The 24,121-nt window shown below is 47.2% G+C and overlaps 1 protein-coding gene across 1 annotated transcript in view; it reads right to left on the bottom strand.

The window, feature by feature from the left end:
• Positions 1-24,121, bottom strand: part of LOC135395871 (TBC1 domain family member 19-like) — a 66,252-nt gene that overhangs the window by 35,551 nt on the left and 6,580 nt on the right. The window contains exon 2 of the mRNA XM_064626959.1: positions 7,356-7,458. Within this exon, the coding sequence (XP_064483029.1) occupies positions 7,356-7,458 (103 nt within the window). The remainder of the gene's footprint in view (positions 1-7,355; positions 7,459-24,121) is intronic.

Raw genomic sequence — 24,121 nt, 5'->3', positions numbered from 1 at the left:
GACATGCGCACTGTACCGGAGATATCGGGCTGACCAGGACGAATAAAATCTAGGAAGTGTCGAAACTGACGTCCATTTAACATTGCACAGGGAGAGCGCCCTGTTGTGGCATGCGGGGTTATCCTGTACTTGAACAGGAAACTACGAACACTGTCCTTCGTCCCTTCCAGCGCTGCGCGGCGAAGGGCTGTTTTGAAGGTACGCACAAAGTTCTCCGCGAGACCATTCGATTGCGGATGGTATGGCGGCGTCAGAACGTGACGTATCTCGTTTGCCTGAAGGAAGTTCTTAAACTCCTTGCTGGTGAACGGTGGACCATTGTCGGTGACCAGAACCTCTGGCAAGCCATTTCGTGTGAACATGTCGGAAAAAGCAATAGCAGTCTTCTCAGCAGCTGTGCTTGTCAGTTGTTCTATTTCCGGCCATTTGCTGTAGGCGTCTATTACTATGAGGTAGTGCTTCCCATTCAGCTCAGCGAAATCGGCATGCAGACGTACCCAAGGCTTATCTGCGGGTTCCCATTGGTGAAGTGGCACCGGTACCTCGTGGGCAGCAACAGAGGCGCATGGCTCACAACTTCTCACTTCCCTTTCGATATCTCTGTCGAGGCCCGGCCACCACAAATAGGACCGAGCTAACATCTTCATCTTTGTTTGTCCAATATGGCCCTCATGAAGGAGACTTAGCAGAGGACTTCGGAATTTGGGTGGTATCACCGTTCGTATCCCCCAGAGCAGACATCCTTTGTAGATCGTTAGCTCCGTGCGGCGTTGAAAGAACGCTTCCAAACAGGGATCGACGTGCGTCGGCCAACCACCGGAAACGAATGCAGCCACCCTGGCCAGGTCCGGGTCCTGTGACGTGGCCACAGCAATATCCTCGACGGAAATGGGTAAGGTAGAGACCTGATGGTCCAACACTACGTTTACCTCTGTCAGGAAGACGTCGAAGATGCCCCGTTCCATCTCTCGGTCAAAGTCTCCATCTGGACCCTCAGGCAGACGAGAGAGGCCGTCGGCGTTTCCAAATTTCGCAGTTGGCGTATATTGAATGTCAAAGATGTAGTTCATTAAGATCAAAGCCCATCGTTGCAAGCGACTGGCGGTTGTCGCAGGAATTCCTTTCTTGGGACCAAAGGAATTCCTGCGACAACCGCCAGTCGCTTGCAACGATGGGCTTTGATCTTAATGAACTACATCTTTGACATTCAATATACGCCAACTGCGAAATTTGGAAACGCCCAATTTGGAAACGCAGGAATATTTGACCCGGCCAAGGAAGATTGGAACATGTATCAAGTAAGGTTTGAGGCTGCACTTCGGGTGGCTAGAGTCACCGAAGAGGAAGACAAAACCAATTTGCTCATAACGTCGCTCACCCCTGAAGTATTCAAACATTTATACAACCTTGTTCAGCCACGGGACATTCTGTCCGTTGCATATTCTGAACTCACAAGGAAGCTTGCCGAGCATTACACCCCAAAGAAGTTTAAAGAATTTGAGAGGTGGAAACTTTTTTCAACCCGTCAAAACGAGTCGGAGTCGGTCAAAGACTTTTTGGAACGCCTTTCCGCCATCATCCCTCATTGTGAATATGAAGCAGAAACCGATGTGAGAGCATGTTCTTTATTAACTGCCTTCATTGTGGGACTTCATGATGCACGAATTCGCGCCCGTTTAGTCCTAGAGAAGGCTCTCACGCTTGAAGCTGCTACCAACTTGGCTGACAAAACGTTGACCGCAGAAGCCGAGTCTCGCCAACTTCATGCCGAGCAGACCGTGCATAAGTTAGAAAAAAGAAGCGATCATGCAAGATGTTTTCGCTGCGGCAATAGTAATCATGACTCGGACACATGTCGATTCAGAGATGAAGACTGCCATAACTGCGGCAAAACTGGCCATATCGCGAAGATGTGCCGTACCAATCGTCCTTCGAAAGGGAAGAAGAGCTATCGGAACGTGGAGTATGTTTCGGATGTTTTCTTCGCGGGTACCGGTGAAGACAAGTTTGTGACTTGCCAGATACGGTCGCACGATGTGCTGCTACAAGTGGACACCGGATCGCAGGCCACTCTTCTCAATACTTCTACCTATGTTAGGTTAGGTAAACCCAAGCTGAAACAACCACGGTTCCGTCTTCGGTCTTTCAGCAAAGACGATATACCCCTTCGTGGCCAGACGGAAGTGGAAGTATCTTATGGTGGACGGAAGAGGAAGTTAGAAGTGTTCTTTACTAACATGGAGCACACTAACCTACTGGGTAGAGATTGGATTCGTCACCTGGGACTGGATCTTAATGAGTTGTTCGTCGGAAGTGTTGTCAGGCCTGGAAGTTCACTCGAAAAGGTCTTGTCCAAGTTTCCCGACCTGTTCCAATCCCGTCTGGGGAGGTGCACAAAGGCGAAGGTGCATCTACATTTCAAGGAGGCTGCTCAACCAAAGTTTTTTAAACCGCGTCCGATTCCATTTGCTACGAGGCAAGCAGTCGAAGCAGACATCGAGAGACAAGTTAAGAACGGAGTGCTAACGCCGGTCGACGCTTCGGAGTGGGCTACCCCCATCGTCGTCGTTCCTAAGCCGAATGGGGCTGTTCGGGTTTGCGGGGATTTCAGTGTGACGGTGAACCCGCAGTTGGCTGTATCGCAGTACCCACTCCCTAGGCCTGAAGAGCTGTTAGCCGTACTCAATGGCGGACAGCGGTTTTCCAAGTTAGACTTGTCGGAGGCTTATCTCCAGATGGAGCTCGACGACGAAGCACAGAAGGTCCTTGTCATCAATACGCACAAAGGACTCTTCCGATTTACGCGAATGCCCTTTGGAATCGCCTCAGCACCGGCAGTTTTTCAACGAATCATGGAGCAGGTCATCGCAGGCATACCGTCCGTTGCCTGCTACTTAGATGACATCATCGTCACAGGCAAATCCGATGATGAGCATTTGGACAATCTCCAGCAGGTCTTTGGCCGACTACGCGAGTTTGGGTTTACACTGAAGCGCGAGAAATGTGCTTTTTTTCGGGCCGAAGTGGAGTACTTGGGGCATGTAGTCAACGCACAGGGTTTCCGGCCATCGCCCAAGAAGGTGTCCGCAGTGCTCAATATGCCAGCACCCACGAACGTCTCCGAGCTGCGGTCATTCCTTGGTATGGTACAACATTACGGAAAATACCTAAAATCGCTTGCTGATGTCGTTGCGCCCCTCAATGACCTCCTGAAGAAAGCCGTACCGTGGGAATGGTCTTCGGGTTGTGTGGAGGCTTTTGAAAAGGTCAAGATGATGCTGGTATCTGTGGACGCGCTTACGCATTTCGATCCTGCAAAACCCATTTTCTTGGCCGCAGATGCTTCTTCTAGAGGTCTTGGAGCTGTTATCTATCACAAGGTCGATGGCAAAGACATGGCAATAGCACACGCTTCGAAGACATTGACTGCCCCGGAGAAGAACTACTCACAGATAGAGAGGGAGGCCTTAGCCATCATTTTTGGCGTCAGGAAGTTTCATCAGTATCTCTGGGGCCGGAGGTTTGTTCTGTACACGGACCATAAGCCCCTGACCACGATCTTTGGTCCCAAGAAAGGAATTCCTGCGACAACCGCCAGTCGCTTGCAACGATGGGCTTTGATCTTAATGAACTACATCTTTGACATTCAATATACGCCAACTGCGAAATTTGGAAACGCCGACGGCCTCTCTCGTCTGCCTGAGGGTCCAGATGGAGACTTTGACCGAGAGATGGAACGGGGCATCTTCGACGTCTTCCTGACAGAGGTAAACGTAGTGTTGGACCATCAGGTCTCTACCTTACCCATTTCCGTCGAGGATATTGCTGTGGCCACGTCACAGGACCCGGACCTGGCCAGGGTGGCTGCATTCGTTTCCGGTGGTTGGCCGACGCACGTCGATCCCGGTTTGGAAGCGTTCTTTCAACGCCGCACGGAGCTAACGATCTACAAAGGAGGTCTGCTCTGGGGGATACGAACGGTGATACCACCCAAATTCCGAAGTCCTCTGCTAAGTCTCCTTCATGAGGGCCATATTGGACAAACAAAGATGAAGATGTTAGCTCGGTCCTATTTGTGGTGGCCGGGCCTCGACAGAGATATCGAAAGGGAAGTGAGAAGTTGTGAGCCATGCGCCTCTGTTGCTGCCCACGAGGTACCGGTGCCACTTCACCAATGGGAACCCGCAGATAAGCCTTGGGTACGTCTGCATGCCGATTTCGCTGAGCTAAATGGGAAGCACTACCTCATAGTAATAGACGCCTACAGCAAATGGCCGGAAATAGAACAACTGACAAGCACAGCTGCTGAGAAGACTGCTATTGCTTTTTCCGACATGTTCACACGAAATGGCTTGCCAGAGGTGCTGGTCACCGACAATGGTCCACCGTTCACCAGCAAGGAGTTTAAGAACTTCCTTCAGGCAAACGAGATACGTCACGTTCTGACGCCGCCATACCATCCGCAATCGAATGGTCTCGCGGAGAACTTTGTGCGTACCTTCAAAACAGCCCTTCGCCGCGCAGCGCTGGAAGGGACGAAGGACAGTGTTCGTAGTTTCCTGTTCAAGTACAGGATAACCCCGCATGCCACAACAGGGCGCTCTCCCTGTGCAATGTTAAATGGACGTCAGTTTCGACACTTCCTAGATTTTATTCGTCCTGGTCAGCCCGATATCTCCGGTACAGTGCGCATGTCGCGCGAACGTCAGAAACGCAACTATGACAAGTGCAGCCGAGACAGGAGCTTTGGGATAAACCAAAAGGTCTGGATGTTGGACCCTGGCAAGAAATCCCACTGGAAAGTTGGTGTCGTTCTCTCCAAACAAGGGTCGGCAATTTACGTCGTCGAAGATGAGCAGCAGAGGCGACACCGCGTACACAAGGACCACCTCAAGTGCCGGCACTCCGTTGATTCCTGGCCTGACCAAGCTTCAGTTCCAGAGGTATTCCGAAAAGACGAGGTTCCTCTTCCCCCTCCTTGCCGCCGAGATCCTCGTCCAGAAGAGGGGAACCAGAACGACTTCCACGAACCCCATGGTAACAATGACGCTATTGCTCCTGGTCATCACGAGCCTGGACAGGTCATGGGCTCAGGAGATGCTGCCACCAGGCGCTATCCTTCGCGTCTCCGGAGAGGCCCCCAACGTTATGGCTACAGCTAAGGTGGAAGGGATGTAGTGGCCTGAGAGCAAGAAACAGCTGATCGAGAGGAAGACGAAACGTCGTCAGCTGTTCTCGCGCTCTTCAGCACCAGCTAGTAGGATCAGCTTCGTCTTCGATCGTTGGCCTCGACGGGGAAGCTTCGCTGTCCACGGTCTCTCTCACCTTGCCCCATTAAACCGTTTATTTCTCCCTGGGCCTGGTATCTCACTCGTAATACCCGGAGTGGCGAGTTAAGGGTGAAGACGCGGACACATGTTTATGTGACTTTTTTTTCTGGGAAACAAATTGCACACATCAAAACATTTAGCGCCATTCGGTAAAATGACACACATACTTTCATCAGACGTGCATTTTGCTCGTTTTTACGATTCTCGTACCCTAGTGTTGGTGCTTCTCTTCTTACTTTCCTACAAGTTAAATATTGAGCAGACAAACGCCGAGTTCTTTACCGCCGTTTCGTGTGTACGTTGTTTAGGTATACATATGATACTACCTTCCTAGACCACATCTTTTCGTCTAATTTCCTTAGACGCACGTACTTACTTTCTGCCCCTCATACTTCAAATGATGACCATCCCATATCTCCCTCGTTACCCCTTCATCGGTGCATTTCCATGCGATCCCAGTGCCAGTTTTCTAATTCTCTTCTGCCATGTACCCATGAAGGAAGAATGCCTGGGTTTGGGCCGATTACTGCGTTTCCAAAAGTCACACCTGGGACCATTGCCCCTTCCCAAACCATATACAGATTACTTCATGGCTGTTGTACGTCCACAACGAATCATTTTTCATTATTTCCAAATTTTGTTAAGCCTTTTTTGTGAGTGTTTTTTCGTGTTCCCTTAAGTAGTTGCTAGAGCAGCATTAAACCAGACCCCGACATATTTTATGTACAGGGTGTGTGCAAAAAGAAAAAAACACTCGCATTGGCACACGAAACTCGTTGCCTACTTATCGCTCGAAATTCGTAATTACGTATAAGGACCTGGTACAAAGCTCTACGGCTGGCACGTTTGCAGTCTCTGGAGCTCTGTGTTATGAACTTAAAGGGAATATCGCATCCAGGAACGTATGCATGAGACCGATACGGTAAAGTTCGTCACCGCTTTACAGTCAACTTGGCCAAATTTCTAATCCGAAAAGAGTTTACATATTAAATAAACAAGTTTTAAAGATTCGCGCTCCCTTTGCAGTTAACACCACGATGACGTAAGCCTGGGACACGATTGGGAGCGCAGCGCAGGCGACTGCCTCCGAGGTCGTCTGCTTGACGTTCGCATCGCAATATACTAAGTGAAAAGTCCTCGGCAGATACACCGACTTTCGCTTACCAGTGTGAGTTGTGACGTGACCAGGTTGCGTGGAACACGGTGTTACGTTCCCGGCTGTACGAACACGTCCGACGCTAACCAGAAACAACATTCCGCAAGCCAATCACAGAGCAGACGCCGTCCATTAGTATTCCAGCTCGCCCGCCAGCCTGTCGGTTGCTGGGTCGCCAAAGCTACCAAGGTCCCTCCGGTCGCTCCCTGATTGGTCTCGTCCGCGCCAAAAGGCGCTCACTGATTGGCCTTGTGCGGGTGACGTTTCGAGAGAAGGGAATCCTGGAATACTCTAAAAATACGTCGTCTGCTCTTGCCATGTGTAACATGCGACTGCACAGGAACAACGCCACCGATTCGCGTCGGATTTCCCGCATTATTATCAGCGATGAACGCGGCGTAAAACTGCACTGCAGTTTCGGAATTGACCGGGACGGATGCGATAATCCCTTTAATTATGGTGTCGATGCGTGTGCGTAAATGATACTATCACTCCTTACTCGTACTGCTAATCAGGGCAGTTAGGGTGTCTCTCTCTCTCTGTAATGATAAGTGTTGTTACGGCTCTACGGGAACAATGCGGCGTAGTTGGTGCCAATCCATAACGTATGAGCAGCAGCAGAGAAAACACGGAGAAGGGTGAGCACCCTTGTTCCTCACCCTTGTCCGTGTTTTCTCTGCTGCTTGTCATACGTTTATGGGTTGTTACGGCGTACAGCTTTCGTGTTGTAGCAGTGAAAAGTCGAAAAGGCTGAAGGAATCCAAACACAAGTTATGTAACAGAAAGATGAAGCAGGGAAATCGATCAATACTTTACAGGTTCATCATGAGAATTTCATGCAAACTACAATATTTAATTGCATACCTTACCCGTTAACATCTTTATTATCTCCATCATCATTATCCTCTAATGGGTGGAGAAGATATTCGAGTAGATTCCCAGGAGAATAAATGCTCTTCAACTCTGGATAATCTGAAGGGCAAACGCCAAGGGATTAGTGGGATATGGCAATATATTTTGCAGACCCATAATAGGACATGCGAGTGAACAGGAACAGTGAACATCCAAAACAAACGAGAAAAGGCCGTCAACAGCGAGTGCAGGCAACAGAGACTGAAGCCGTAATTACCATTTAAAAAGAAAAAAAAAACATTATTTATGCAATCACGGTAATTTATATGTCATAATTATCGAACACAGATAAGATAACTGAAATGAAGTCCAAAGTCATAATCATAGGAAAAGCAGCATAACGTAAATAACCTGTAGGATATGTTGCTGCGCTAAAAATGTGTGGGACCACAAGTTATTTTCTTTCACTGAACCATTGCGAAAACTGGATGACACGGCTCATATGTGCAGGCCAAGTGTCATGTCAAGCTGAAAGAGGAAACTCGATAAGGATCGCCAACATTCTCCCTCCACGTCAAGGCAGTCTCGACAATATCCAGTGCGCACAAGGACTTCAACCCATGAGGACAACTCACAGCCGCAGTACGAGGAGGGCGGACTACGACGTCAGTCAAGAACCTCCCCGAAATGATTCAAGTAAGTGTGGATAACGTTTTTTTCTTCAACTGATCCAGGTGCAACACATACATAAGTCGTCCGTATTTTGTTACTGCGTACGGAAAGTTCTCAGTTCATTTCTCAGTCCTCAATGTCTCAGAAGCGCGACAAATACACATGTTGTGCCCGTAGTCAAATGTACAGTCCGAGTCGAAATTCAAGCAGTACGCTACTGTGTACGGTTTTCGGTCTTACGTGCCTGTACTCATGACGTTCTCGTAGATTGGATTTTCTGCATGAAAATGCGGCGCTGATTGACTGTTGTCCAGCTGAAACCATGTTTTCGGCATACCCTCGTTGGGAGACGCAACCTCTTGTTGCTCTCGGCATGGGTACAAGTTGCATGCAGGGAAGGGTAACGGGCGTATTTTCGTTAGCGTTTGCATTTTCGCTACTGCTATATTTTCATTCCCGTTATCCGTTTCTCATACCAGCCTTTTTCAATTTCGTTTCCGTTAAGTTTCCGTTACTGTTTCTGGTAACGGAAAGGCTGTTACAGAGCTGCGAGAGGACAGCCAGTCCGGCTCTGTCAGCACCCCGTTTTGCCCAAGTCCTGCTTTGGTGTCACGCGTACACACTACACAAGTAATTTTACGTCGTTGGGATGCGCACATCTTGCAAGATTTTTAAAAAAATGTAGGAACATGTCTTTCGTCACTCTAAGTCCAGCAACTCAAGACAGGCGTAATCTTCATCCAACGTCGCATTCATAAGCGGGCACTCTCAGTAGTAAATAATACTGCCATAGCCACGGTGAAATGAAAAAAAGTAAAAAATACACAACTAAAAATCGTAGGCTGTCATTCTCGTGCTATCGTGGAGTCTATAGTCAGACGTTGATGTCATAGAGTTATGAGGACTGGGACGAGGTAAGCGAGGGATGCACCCTCGAGATCCAATATTGTGCTTTGTTTCCATGCTCACGCACGTGTAGTATTTAAAGCATTACAGAGAATGGAGTTATCAAAATACAAAAATAAAATGAAACGTCACTCAAATGTCATCGCACAACAGGAAAAGCCATTACCCGAATTCAATACCGGACGATAATTTTGGTTTCCGTTTCTGTTTCTGGTAATGAAGGACCGTGGTATTCGTTTCTGTTTCTGTTATCGAATTTCGGTAATAGACCGTTTCTGCTTCCGTTACCATTTCCGTTACCCTCCCCTGGTTGCATGTGCTTGTCGATCTTATAATTCCCTCTGTTTTACAGTGCCGAGATAGGATTATGGGTACGTAAGTACGATTCTCCCAGATGAAGGTATGTTTTGTCTGTTCACTGAACCAGAGGTATAGTTGGTTCGTCATGCGTCTGGTGTATGGGTCATTCTCAGTGTGCTATGACATTGACGAACATCTCCGCGTGCCTACTTCCAGACAGGTTTAGTATAGCCGTCATGCCGCCTTGGGGCTCTCACGGTACTATTGTTTTTGTTATGAGTAGCGTGACGCCGTGGTGACCAGAGTGGAACCACGCAAGGAGATTAATATACTCGAAAGCCTGAGCTACGTTTGATTGAATAAACCTCAAGCGGGCTCCTGCCACGGGTCTAGTACCTGTGTCGATGACACTGCTGCATCCCACATCTCCCCTTCTGAATTTAAAGCAAAATATTAATAGGTATAAACACACATTCAGTCCATAGTTCACAAACGTAGACTGAACGCGCCTGGTAATTTTGTGGTTCCTTCACATAACGAGCAGATCTAGCATGAATATCATCGTCACAAAGCGCAGTTTTGTCCAGAAGTACTGTCTTCTGTGTCGGCACATTCTTCCCCATCTTCCACAGGGGTCTTATAAGGCTGCGGAATTAAGCGAATTCGGCCACCAGTCTCGAACCTAGTAGTAACGGGGTTTCTTGAGCTTTCTTCTTTACGCTCCCTTGGCGACGCAAGTCTATGACCTACACATTCATCCCCTCGTGAAGCCGAGGAAGAGTTGTCACCTTAGGTACTAAATTCGTGGCCTACACATCAGAAGTTCACACCCTTGAGAGATATCCATTCTATGTGACAAGTGCTATTTTAGATCCTGCCCATGGTCTCGGCAGCTCAGCCACACATACTTGATGAGCTTTGAGATTTGCCGGCATTGAGGAGTTCCGTTTGCTGGTTGTGGTGTCGCCACTACGCCGCTGGTGTATATGGCGAGTACCATTTTCATCAATAAAGTGTTCTAGGACTGGCTGTGTTCTGAGCAAGACACGACATTTTGGCGACTTGTCGAAAGAGCTACGTGACTTCTTGGAAGGTCAAGGATTTCAGTGGCTCTGCATCTGTTGTACGCGGTACAGGTTGGGACAAAAGTTTACGGAACACGCGAGTGCCGTACTTTTTCTTCGGTGCGACACCCTAATAGATGGCGGAAGCGGGTGAGTTCACCGTTTCGGAGGGGTGGAAGGGTGCGCTATTAGCGGCACACAGCGGTAGTTTCCACTTCCCAGACACACTCAAGGGACACCGGAACTACCACTGTGTGTCGCCAACAGCGCACCCTTCCACCCCTCCGAAACAGTGAACTCACCCGCTTCCGCCAGCTGCTAGGGTGCGGCACCGAAGAAAGAGTACGCCACTCGCGTGTTCCGTAAACTTTTGTCTCAACCGGTACAATTATCATTAATTTTGGCGGTGTTCTTACTGTACTACCGCTCCTGGACCGACCTGGCAAGCCACTCGTGCCATGGAATCAATATGTCTGCATATATCCCAGAACTACATGCTCGCCATCGACGGGGCTTCCTTCGTGCCAGAACGACAGAAGGCCGTGCTTCTTCATGCTTTGGGAACGGAAGGCCAGCGAATTTTTCTACACGCTGCTACTTGCTGCTGTACCACCGGAACCAGTCAACGGACGAGCCTCGACGACGGCTGCAGCCACAGTCAATGTCTACGAACAAGCCCTACGCTTGAAAAGAGGTACGCGGAGCCGTCTAACATTATGGTAGAGCGCCAGATGTTTCGGCAGCGTGTTCAGCTCCCCGATAAAACCGTCGAGGACTACGTTACAGCTCTTCGAGGACTCGCCATTACTTGTAATTACGGGCCGATGCTTGACGAAACTCTGCGTGACCAACCTGTCGATAAAGCCGCTTTGCCGCAGGAACGGGAACGTCTACTACTAGAGGGCTTAGCACTTACTCTGGGAGGGCGGTTGTGCTAGCGCGTCATGTAGAACAGAGTCGGAAAGCAGCTCATCATCAGCTTGATGAGGAAACCGCTACAGTTCGACTACTCTAAAGCAACAGAACAAAGAGCTCAAGCAAGCCCCGAGACAAGCCGAAAGCGAAGAATCAACTGTCTGCTATCGCTGAACGCGGCTGAACGCGCCATTTGGCTAACTCGCCAAACTGTATCGCACGAGATAAAGAATGCTTTAACTGCAAGAATGTAGGTCACTTCAGAGCCATGTGCAAGGTTCAATCAAACCCCCAAGAACACACTGACCTCACCAGGCTGTCCCAGGGATGTCACTCAGAGATAGGAATAATATCCCTAGGACGTCCCCGAATGGTCCTCAATTTGTCAGAAATGTGTTAGAATGAGACTCCGCGTATCATCTTCAGAACTTCCCCGGCAAATCCCCCAAGGACACTTCTAGTGTGGCTTCAGGAGCACAAGCAGATACCTTAGTGAATTATTTATTTTGGGAAGTGCGGGCACATTTGGAGCACCCAGTCAGCGTGCGTGTGTTTTTTATACATTTTCAACCTCGGTCATCAGCTACCATACGTGGTTTCTCATCTGTATTTGTTCAGCGTATTTCTCATCACAAACAATGAGAGATATATAAAAGGTCCCTAGGCCACCAAGACCAGCGAAACCACTTAGAAAGGCATATGATGCAACAGCATTTCCTTTCCAAGACAGAACAGATACAACTTATTGCTTGTCTTCCGAACTTCAGCAGATTCGGGAGTTCGATACCTCATAGGACGACGTCAGTTCTTCGATTACGGCAAGTGCTCTGCTTCTCAAGGTGATATGCGACCAAGGAAAAGGCCGTCTACGTTTCAGTGGAAGCTGCAGACAAGAACGTCAAGTTCTTAATCGACACAGCATCGTCTGTTTCCATACTGTCCAGGGACGTCTATCATTCCACCTTCTTCAGTTATTTCTTACTGCGACCATCCTCGATTCAGCTTCATGACTATTCAAGAGGGCAGATACCAGCGCGAGGATGTGTTGTCATCCCTGTCAAGTGCAAGACGCAGAGCGCTTCACTTCTATTGCACGTAGTGCATCAATGAACCACACTGTTCGGGCTTGATGCAGTAGCAGCACTGCCATCAATTAAGTGCTCTAGAAGTGACTGTGGTCCGAGCAAGACACGACACTGGTATCGTGGATGTCACCATCCTCACATAACTGCTAACCACATCTGTGAATTCTTTAGGTCGTGCCCACTTGGGACACCATGTTTGCTATGACGGGAGTAAACGAATGTCACAGAGTGGGGACTGCATCTCACGCTGTGTTCAAACAGTTCCAGGTACATAATTCGTGTGCATGCATGAAAATACTTTGATAGAAACCGTCAACCGTGATATATCGAGTGATATAAAATCTTGCGACATACATAGGGCACAATTTTCGAAGGAAGGGCTAACTGTTTCTTACTCTGTGTGGGTGGAAAATTTCTAAGTTGGCTGAGTTATACAACCTTATGCAGGGGCGGATCCAGGGGAGATCCTCGGGGGGGGGGGGGGCACTAAAAAAATGAGAGAAGACGGGGGGGGGGTCGCCATGTAAGACGGCGAGCTGATGCGGTTTCATTTCACACCATAACTTTATTTATGATCTACATGTTGCGAAGCATAGCAAGCTGTAGAGGAACGCCACCGTGTGGCGTGTGCGGAAAACGGAGCGTGCGGCAGGAGAATCTGCTGGAATGGGGGGGTAGAGGGATTTCTCGGGGGGGGGGGGGCCAGGCCCACCCCCCTGGATCCGCCCCTGACCTTATGCCATCAAATTGACCAAGAGCACATATTTATGTAGATTGTTGCATCCGGAAGACCATTCGCGAAGTTCAGTGACAATTTGCAGTGACAATTGCAGTAATTGAAATCTAGGGGACTAGAAGCTGCAATTGTTCCCTATTTTACTCATTTTTTTCTTAGAGTGCACGCGTAGCATGCTTGTGTCGATGACACTGGTGCATTCCACATATTGATCTTTTTCACCTATCACCGCCAGACACTGCGTACCCGGGGCAAACGTTCCAGCAGCTTTTGAAGCATATATAGCGCTTATCATCTGTCCCTTTCAAAATGAAAGGCTGTTTGCTTTTTAGATGTCCTACGCGCATCTCTTTGGCTTCAATAAATCTCCTCTGGGAGCTACTCGGCATGTTGAACACCGCGTCGCCGCGGGCGCTCAAGGAAGCTGAAAGACACGCTTGCCAAACAGGATAGAACAACGGGAACATCGGAACTAAGATAGACGGGACAATAATTTATTTTGCGGATTACCGTCGTTCGAACAGGAGAACCACTAAGAATGTCTATCCTAATGCCGAGGATTGATCATGTCTAGGATGGTCTTGACTGTGCTAAGAGTTTCTTCTCTCTTGACTTTCGTTCCGCATACTGGGAAAGCCCCAAGTCCTAACGCAGGGATGGGCCAACCTCTCTCTGTCTTTCTTTAAACCACCCAACCAATCTCATGGTTGACACTGATAAAGAAGCTCCTGTGGCCTCTGCCAACTCTTCAACTACAAAAGTCGAAACTTTAGCAAACATTTAGTGGAGCAACACGAAATATTTGCAAAATGTACAAGTTATTTGTGCCTCGACATTGGCAAACATGGGCGAATACGTGTGTTTTGCGTAGGTATTTATTTAATTATCCAAATAACTTACAGCGCATATGCGAATCAACTGACTTATTTATTTCATTTCAGCACACCCCAAAGGCCCTTTAGAAGGGCACTGCTGCGAATACAGCACGAAAGTAGTGTACAAAAAACTATCCTCATTTCTATCAATATTCCATCAAGTAGTGGGCACCATGGCGTGAAATGGGGTGAGACCCAGGGTTGAAAAAAATTCGAATATTCCTAAAAAGATCCTCTCCAGTGGGCTTTTTTTGGATAAAACCCGGATATTCTTGGATATTTTTGGAGAACACAGACAAGCCTAGAAATGTGACACAGAGTAAAAACAAATGTGTTTTGCTGTCCTTCTTGATTTAGGGTGACCTTTCATAGTTTCGGTTTATGAAGCTGCCTGTCTCAGTAACATTGAATGAGTTTTCATTGTTTTACGAAAGGTAGAGTTCCATGCACGCGTGGTTCTTGCGTGGGTGAATGGTGTAGACGCGACACACCTGGATTAGCTGTCGTACTTTATTTGCAAGTCAATGCCTCCAGGAAGCAGAAGAAAGCCTCTCCCTGAATGCGCAGAAGAAGCAGAAAAAAAGTTAAACCTGAAAAGCTCAAAAGGTCAAGTTAAAAAGTTACTAAGATAAAAAAATTTAGAAGTTAACGTTGCGCCTACCTGGGCTTTTGTAAACAGCCAACACTACAATAAAATAACGCGGGAGTTTTCCGTGCGACATTGAATTAAGATTGTCTTTCACATCGCATGTAGACAGCATCCCTTAAAAATCCGGATTAAATTGTATGGATAAAATCCCAAAAAATCCACCGGATAAAATTCATGTGGATTAAATCCAGACAACCCTGGCGAGACCTCAACCCTAAATAATAATTTGTTATGTCAAAACATATATAAGCAAATAAAGTAGCATAAGCGTAGCTGTATTTCACCTACACTACGATTTTGATATATACGAATGTACGCGTTGCTTCTGCGTGTGTAACATGAGCAACTTGAAATGCGCTAGAGCAGTGCGTAGTTCTGGTTTCGGACTCTTTTCATCGTAGAATTCGGGAATTTATATCTCAAGGAACGTTCGCTTCTAGGGTTGATAAGGACGATGGATTTGAATAATGACTGGCTTCAATTCTGCTATCTCGCATTTCTGGGAAAACATCTAATTCACAATTTAATTAACGAATTCTAGCTAATTGGTCATCCAGTAGTTGCATGTGCTACAGGATGTTCGCCTGGCCGTATAACCCACCTGCGAAAGCGAAATTTACGCACCTCTAACAGCCTTGGTGCAGCTGCTTTAAGTACTGTTTTTAATACGAAATGTGTTTATGTCGAACAGAAAAAAAAAGACGCCTTGTATTACTCACTCGCTATATCTGTAATCCATATCTCAACGCATAACGCAAACTATCGAGTTCCTTGCTCGAAGCCTTGTTGTCTATATCTTTCGAAGTTGGATGGTTGCGCTGACTCCCCGTTAACCGAATTATACTTACTCGTAACACAAGGTAGTATTCAAGGTAGTATACACCCTCAGAAAATAATACTTTTCGTTCACAGTACGCAACACATGCCTATTGTTGTAAATAACTCACAAGAGTGAAAACGAATCACTAGGGAGATTAGCCATTAGCAGAGGCCATTAAATTCGTCCGTTCTCTCGACTAGATGTCGCCACTATAGGCCGTGTCCTGGGCGTAATGGTATTCAGATGGCGTCACGTCTCGCAAATCCCGACGGGCTGTCAAGGGAGGACGTGATAACGTCCACGGAACTTGGCTATATTGAAGAGCGACAACAGATGACACCAGCTATGTGCGAGTTTGAATCATGGGTGAATTCAGTCTGGGGAAGGGTGCCCCTTTTTGGCTGGGACTGTCCCGTTTTAGAGTGTCGATTCCGCCGTGTTTTTGGCTCAGTGAACACATATGTCCCGTTTTTGCGGATGACGAATGATATCGACATCAGTACGGACCGAAGAAAGCATGTTTGAAGCAACGAAGAACGGAACGTTTACTCTTCATACGCGTAGTATTTTTATATTAAACCACGGAAGGTCGGCGATAGACAACGTCGTCGACATTGTCTCTAGTTTGCAACAAGCGCGATCGGAAGGGAAGCTCACAGCAGCGGTCTTCCGCGACGTAAAAAAAGCATATGACAGCGTGGTGTACAGCACTGTCACTGCCACGCTGGCATTGGGGGCCATACTCGCATGGATTCGGGACTTCCTCGTTGATCGCACCTCTGATGGGGACACCGCACACTACATAGTTCTGCGAGGTGTCCCGCAAGGGAGTGTGCTGAGCCCACTGCTGTTCAACGTCATTATGGCAGCTTTACCTGCCCAATTAAGTGAACATGTCAACGTCAAAATATACGTTAACGACCTCTGCATCGGCCTCCTCCACTCGACGGGATGTAATCCAGCGTCGCTTGCAAGGTGCTCTGGACACTATCGTATCTTACCTGTTTTTTTTTATTGGATGTTAGCGCCGCGAAGCAACTGTGGCTATGAGCGACGTACAGGTGTGAACAGACGGAGAGAGGATAGCAGGAAGGAGTGGGGGACAGGGGGGTTAGTATGCGTCCTGGGCCGACTTCAGGGGGAACTGTGCCGACATTCGTCTGGAAAGTCTTCGGAAAACCCAGGGAAAACCTCAGACAGCACAGCCGGCGGTAGGATTCGAACCCACCACCTCCCAGTCTACAGCACGACACCAGCGACCGGACGCCTTAGCCCACTCGGCCATGCCGCTGGTATATATATATCTTACCACCATAGGTATATCTTACCTGTCCGACCGTGGTCTTTCTATCTCACTCAGCAAGACTGTTGCCATGACATTCACCCGCCGATTCTTCCGCAAGTTCCCCCTCTTCGTTGACGGCCAACAGCTCGCCTTCGTACGTCATCACAAATACCTGGGAATAACCATTGACAGGGAGCTGACTTGGACCAAGCACGTCAAGGTCCTGTCCACAGCGGCGACTACCATCGTGGACGTCCTCCGCCGCATCTCTGGTTCGTCCTGGGGCCCATCATTCCCTGACCTTCGCCAGGCGCATACCTCACTCGTCCTAGGGCTCCTGCGTTACAGCTTACCGGTATTGCACGGTCTAAGTTCAACAACAGAGCGCGAACTTTTGAACATCCAGGCGCGGAGCGTTCGAGTGTGCCTTGGTGTCCCCAAAACGACCGACACCTTCCTGGTCTTGGCTGAGGCGAAGGGGACGCCAGCCCACGTCCTACGCGACATGGAGACCCTCCGCTCTTGTGCGCGGTACCGCACACGACATGCTGCCCACTACGCACGGGACATTCACCTACTGTATGAAAACTCAGCTTTCGGGGCTGCTGTTTGCAGACTGGCACAGTCTCATCCGCCCCCTCCGTCGCGCCTGCTATACGCCCCACCTTTGTGGACCCTCGAGCTGCCCACGACGGACCTGCATATTCCCGACATGTCCCGTAAAAACGACATTCCTGTCCTCGCTGCGCGCCAGTTTGCTCTGACCATTTGAACTCGGTCCACGGTCAGCGTAAAGCAATTTTCACGGATGGCTCGGTTGTGTACGGCGCGTCGTCTGCAGCTTTCTACATGCCTCACAGCGACACTGCACAGGCTTTCAAGCTGCCGCATGAAACTTCATCCATTGAAGCGGAACTGACAGCCATCTATGAAGCGCTCAACGCCATATCCGGTTCACAGGCCGACTCGTGGTCCATCTTCACGGACAGCAAGTAAGCATTGGATACCTTGGCGTCGTACCGGTGCAGTGCTATTTGCGATCGCTGCACGCTTGTAATCGCCAGATACAACAAGCTCCTGGCTTCCGGCCACTGCGTACGGCTCCAGTGGGTACCCAGTCACGTCGGGCTGCCCGGAAATACCCGTGACGACATTGCTGCGAAACGTGCCCATACTACGGCTGCCTTGAGTCTCAGCATCCCGCTTTCAATGTCAGCCTGCCTGCTCCAAATACGTCGCTTGCGCTTTCGCTGTGTCCAAGATTTCATAGAGCGTGCCATCTCGCCCAATACATTTCTGCACTCCATCGACCCAAAAATGCAATACGTCCATTGCCATTGAACTGCAGGTATGTACTAAACTGGTAATTCGGAGCCCTGCCTATGCTTCCTTTCACATTTCTTGCCAAGATAGTGATTTTGAAAAATTGATGGACGCGAATCTGTGGCCTGAAGACTGTCTATTCTGCGAATTCACTGGTCCCTTGCGTACCCATATGATATTTGCAAGTGATGACGTAGGGCAACGTGTAGCCTCCTCACAATAGTTTGTTTGTGCCTTTCAGGTGAAAATTGGCTCACTTCCGCATAATCAGTTTGACGTTACTCAGTGTAGCGTTTATTATCAGAATGTATGGGGTCTTAGGACAAAAGATGTAGTGTGTTTTAATGAAGTGATTGAATGCTGTTTTGATGTCATATGCTTCACTGAAACATGGTTGTGGCCAGGTATACCCAGTTCCTCTTTTTTTCCTTCGTCTTATACTGTTCATAGGTCCGATCGCTGTCAAACCCAAAACGAGAGGGGTGGTGGTTCCCTTATTGCTGTTCGGTCTCATTTCAATGTATCTCGTCGCTCTGATCTGGAGCTTGTACCGGAATGTGTTTGGCTTAAATGTTGCTTTCGTGATAACGACAGAATCTTAATAGGTGCGCATTATTTTTCTCCAGGTTCTAATGTAACTCTTATTGAGAACTATTTACTTCCAATAGGGCAGAAGCTTATGAATGTTAATTCCAAAGTTCTAATTCTTGGTGACTTTAATGCTCCTGGTGTTGACTTCACTAATGACAGAGTGTCACGTAATTGTTCTGCATTTCATCTGGGAAATGTTCTTCTTGATTTCGCGCGCTTTCATCAACTAGCTCAGTTGAACAACATACCTAAAAAGCATGGTAATTTTCTAGACTTGTGTTTTTCAAACTTTGATGTTTCTTTGGGGTGTTCAGTTTCGCCCACTGTTCCGGTTGACACTTACCATCCTCCCTTCTCTCTTCTGTTCTTGTGCGCGCGCGTACATTCATTGTCATCTACCCCTCGACTGGGTCTGCGTAAGGGAGATCATATTGGTCTCTATCACCATTTTGCGGCATGCGATTTCTCCTCTGTGTATAACTGTATTGATCCTGATGATGCAGTGTTGAATTTCACCAATATTCTTAGAAATGCTATTTCTGAGTTTGTCCCATATTCCATACCACGTCGGCGCAAATACCCAATTTGGTTTTCTGCTCTCACACGCAGTTATCTTACCAAAAAGAGATATGTTCATAGAAGATTTAAGAAATTTGGAAGGGCGTTTGACTATGAACAATTTGCTCTTTTTCGGAGGCTCTTCAAGAAGTCTGCTGACTCAGACCGTAATGCGTATTTGGAAGGGATTCAGGATGACGTAAAAAACAATCCTCGTAATTTCTGGACCTGGCATAAACAATGTAAGCGTGAGAATGTCACTATGTCTCTGTTTGACGGTAATGTGATGCAATGCAATCTGCCTGTCGTGGCAAATATCTTTGCGTCACACTTTTCGTCTGTGTTTGATGACTCGGCCAGCACAGATTCTGCCTTTTCTTTTACGCAAATGCACGGTGATCATCTGTCCTCGTTTGTTATTACTGAGAATGATGTACACAATTCAATTCGTAAACTAAGGCCCACAGCGACACCGGGACCAGACGGTATCCCCGCTATTTTCCTTAAAGTTTATCGTGACATCCTTTCGCCTGTGCTCGTATTCATATTTAATCTTTCTCTTAAACGAAATACTTTTCCACAACCGTGGAAGTCTTCCCTGGTCATTCCTGTTCATAAATCGAGCAGCCATAACATTGTTACTAATTATGGACCTATGAGTATTTTATGCGCCAGCTCCAAAGTCTTTGAACACATTATTTATATTAATCTGTCCTCGTTCTTTAAGCGCAAAATTGCAGACAGTCAGCATGGCTTTATGCCTGGGAGATCAACAGTCACAAATCTTGTATCATTTATGTCAGCCTGTTCCCCAGCGGTTGTTTCTCGTGGTCAAATGGATGTAATCTATTTTGACGTCTCGAAAGCATTTGACTTAATGAACCATGATTTGCTCCTTCGTAAGCTTGGTTTATATGGTGTTTCTGACTCTCTTGTATGTTTCTTTGCCTCGTACTTACGGCATCGCTTATACTCTGTGTGTCCGGATCCTACTCTGATACCTATGTTTCTACGTCTGGCGTACCCCAAGGGTCAAATCTCGGACTTCTACTGTTTAATATTTTTATTAATGATCTTGTAACTTGTGTCAAACATTCCACTATGCTACAGTATGCTGATGACTTCAAATTAATGAAAAGCATAACCTCGCCTTCTGATTGCTTACTGCTTCAGGATGATGTTTACAGTGTTATTTCTTGGTGTACTTCTAATTTCCTCAAAATCAACACGTCAAAAACTAAAGTTATCTCATTCACGCGCAAGTCTCAAGTAACCCGATTTCAGTACTTTTCTGATGGCGAAATAGCCCGAGTCGACGGCACTCGTGATCTCGGTGTTGTCTTTGATGCGAAGCTTCAATTTCATGAGCATGTGAGAGCAATTCGTTCTGCTGCTCTGCGTATGCTTGGTTTGCTTACCTACAGCTGTAAAATGTTTTCTTCTCACACGGTGTTTCTTACTCTCTACAAAGCTTGCGTTCTTCCCCGACTTGAATATGCGTCAGTAGTATGGAATGCTTTATGTGCCACCGATATCAAACTTATTGAAGCTGTGCAGAAGAGGGCACTTCATATTATTCATTCGCGTTTGTTGCGGAATGTCCTCCGCATTTTTATCGTATGACTATGACAAGCTTTCAAATTACCTGCACTTGCTTCCTCTTGTTAACCGCCGCCACATTCATGACATGATGTTTCTTTATAAATGTGTGCACTCCATATTTGATTCCTCTTTTCTGTTAGGCCGCCTAAATTTTTGTCTCCCGCGTGCTACTCTGCGGAACCCCTCAACGTTCTATATCAACCACTGCTGCCCTAATGACCCCCTTACACGATGCCAAATCTTCTTTAACTCGCTCCCTTCATCTCTTGATATTTTTTCAGCATCATGTACATCATTTAGGTGTCATATCTCTTCTCATTTTTCGGAGATTTCTTTTCTTTGACTTTTTCAGATAATTTCCCTTTTGTTGCAGTGCGATTGCATGTGTTTCTCACATTACAATGAGCGTGTGCACTTTTCTCGTTTTCAATTCGAGTCATGTATTTTTTTTTCTTGATGTACAGTCTCTTTTGTTTTTGTTTGTGTGTGTGTGACCGCGTAGATCGTGTCTTGTTGTTAGTGCATATTGTATTGCTGTATTTGTATGTATATTGTGTCTATTTGTAGTGCATTGTATTGTATTTGTGTGCGCCAACATTAGGGCCGTCACGACCTTTCTTGGGCACCGATAAAACACTATTATTATAACGAGGAGTGAGGCGTCTGTTATCCACCGTCTGCGGTTAAGCGTGGCTCGAACGCCAACACGGCTCTTCCAAATCAGCACGCTTGACACCCCTACATGTGCAGCCTGCTCTACCAAGGGCAACACTTCCCACCTGCTCCTCCACTGTCGCCTGTTCGCCGCTCTCCGTGCCACTCTCATGGAGCGGCTAGCTGCCCTAGGGCTGAGGGAGGTCTCGCTGGCAACGCTACTGGGCCCTCTGCAACGCCCCATTCAGTGGCGCGTCGGAAGGGAGCTCGTACGCTTCCTTACTGACACAGGGCTCGCGCTGAGCCTGTGACTGCGCCTCATTTCTTTCGCTCTTTTAGTTTTTCTTTCTTTTTCTTCTTTTTATTTTTCATTTTTTGTAAGCGAGAATAGCAAGTCGGCTTCTGGAGCCAGGCTAACCTTTCCCCTCTTTCTGTGTTTTTTTTGCAATAGACCTATATTCCCCCCCCCCCCCCCCCCGCCTGACGTCCTTTTGCATACTTTTTTGTTTCCATTGCTCAAGCAACTATCCAGACATGCCGATGACCCATACGCTCTCGAAGAAGCAATAATAGAAATATTTTCACCAGTGGAATATCATGCTGCGAAACCCCTTCTTTTTACGCCTATCAAAGCAGGAGGTAGACAAGATAACGTTTTTTATTTTCCTTATTTATTTTCTTGTTCACCGGACTGGGGAACCAAAGCATGCACACGCCCATGCCGCTTTCTGATAAGGTGACGAACGAACATCTACATCATGGCCCATGTTACCGCATCGAGGTGTTCAGGTGCCGGCCATTAGGCACACTCGTCTGCCGTTGTCTCGTGACGTCCTTGATGTCACTGCCCCGCAATAGGCAACCACAAATGCAAGCAGAAAGGGAAAGCTTCGACGTCAAAAATGTTAAATTGCTTACACGAAGACAGATGCGGAGACTTAGCTTTTCCCTGTAGTTACCCAAATAACACAAGGCTGTCCTATGGATGTCCGATGTACGTCGGAAGTTGGATGTTAGGATATCCTGGGGATAACGAGTTTCGTCCGATATATGTACGCTCACAGGTCCAAGTGAGAGAAAAGAGTCCTCATTGACGTCCGACAGACATTCAGCCCAACAACACATGGCTCTCCTACGGATATCCCGTGTACGCCTGAAGCTGGATGTTGGGATATCCTGGAGATAATGAGTTTCGTCCAATATATGTACGCTCACACGTCCAAGTGAGAGAAAGAAGGCGTCCTCTGGGACGTCTGAAGGATATTCATAGGGACGTTAAGCAGACGAGGGAGGGACGTTTTATGGATATTTCTTACAGCTAATGCTTCTACTAAAGCAGGCACAGCGTGTATCTTGAGCAAGTGTTACTTTTTTAGAAGTCAGTATACGAGAATATAAAGCGTCTTTCCGGTATTTCTATCTTATCTGCCAACGTCGCCGGTGATTTTGTTTTCTGTTGCTCCGGTTTGTTCCCCATGAAGGAGAATAAGCGCGGCGGTTCAAAAAAGAAAGAAAAAAACGAGAGATTGGGCCACTCAGCCGGAAAGCTTTGGAAATGAAGTGGCATTCACTTCCAAACAGAAAACAGACGCTGTACACTGGTGTTCTTGCGAGATTCTACACATTCGAGAGCCCTGTTCGCCTGTGAGTCGAAATGAAGGGTGAGATGTCTAAGTTTAATTCGATTGTGTACACAAACAACAGTGAAATGAGAAATTGCTTGGCGTATTAAGTCACCGTCGAGGTTGTCTCTGTTTCTTAGTCATTTGGTTTGAGAAACTGAGTTGGTTCATAGAAAGTCGAATTTATGCAGTGCTACATCGTCCCCCGTTTCTCTCTCTATCTCTTGCAATACATGATACATACAGCATCCCATCAGGGAGCTGATTAGAACAATCCGTGAAACAGCCATAACAGGACCTCCTGCGGATATACGGCTACGGATATCCCTCCATAAATATCCGAGGAGAGTTCCACGGAGGTCCATTTTCGGATATAACCATTGGGATCTATTTCGGACGTCCGTGGGAGATGGTGCTCTGTCTGGTTAATGTATTCTTAATTTTAAAGCACACATGCTACGTTACTAATGTGACTAATGTGACCCAGTACAGTGCTTGTGTCTCTGTCTGTCTTTTTAGCTCCCCGGCAATGGGGTTTTAACGCTTTTAATCATGATTCCAGAAAACCGAACAGTCCAATTTTTAACCCGTTTTAATGTGAATAATTTAATTAATCAAACGAAATTGTTGGACTACATTAAGTTAATGGTTAACACAGTAAATGCTACGCCCAGAATCTTCCGGACTTTTCCAACGGGAGAGCCCCTTAATTTCTCGGCTGTCATCGGTTATTGTTCGTTTTGTGTCGTTTCGCTGACGTATTCTGCACACTTGCAAAGTTCGAATATTCCAAGAAACACTACTATGCTGGTTCTTTGATGTTTCCGAAAAAGGAAAGTCGTGTTTATAGGGTAGAATAACTGTGGGAGCGGAGGATTATACCCTCACAGCTACCGTCACTTTTTCTTGTCAGTTATGTTTCGAAATTGTTGAAATTCCGGTTTCAGTCTCGGCATGTTGTTCCTTAACTTTTAACTGTCTATCCGTGTTAACGGTGCAAAACAAGTATAGTTTCATTAAATATGTCACATCAAACGCTTGAATCTCACAGGAAAAAAAAAACAATGTCATGGGCAAGCAGCGCAGAACATTGGATGTCGTTCGGACGTCCCTGAGGAGTCCTTTC

Source organism: Ornithodoros turicata, chromosome 5, assembly GCF_037126465.1.
Source record: "Ornithodoros turicata isolate Travis chromosome 5, ASM3712646v1, whole genome shotgun sequence".
NCBI lineage: Eukaryota > Metazoa > Arthropoda > Arachnida > Ixodida > Argasidae > Ornithodoros > Ornithodoros turicata.
The sequence above is the reverse complement of the archived record's forward strand: the minus strand, read 5'-3'. Positions and strand labels throughout refer to the sequence as shown.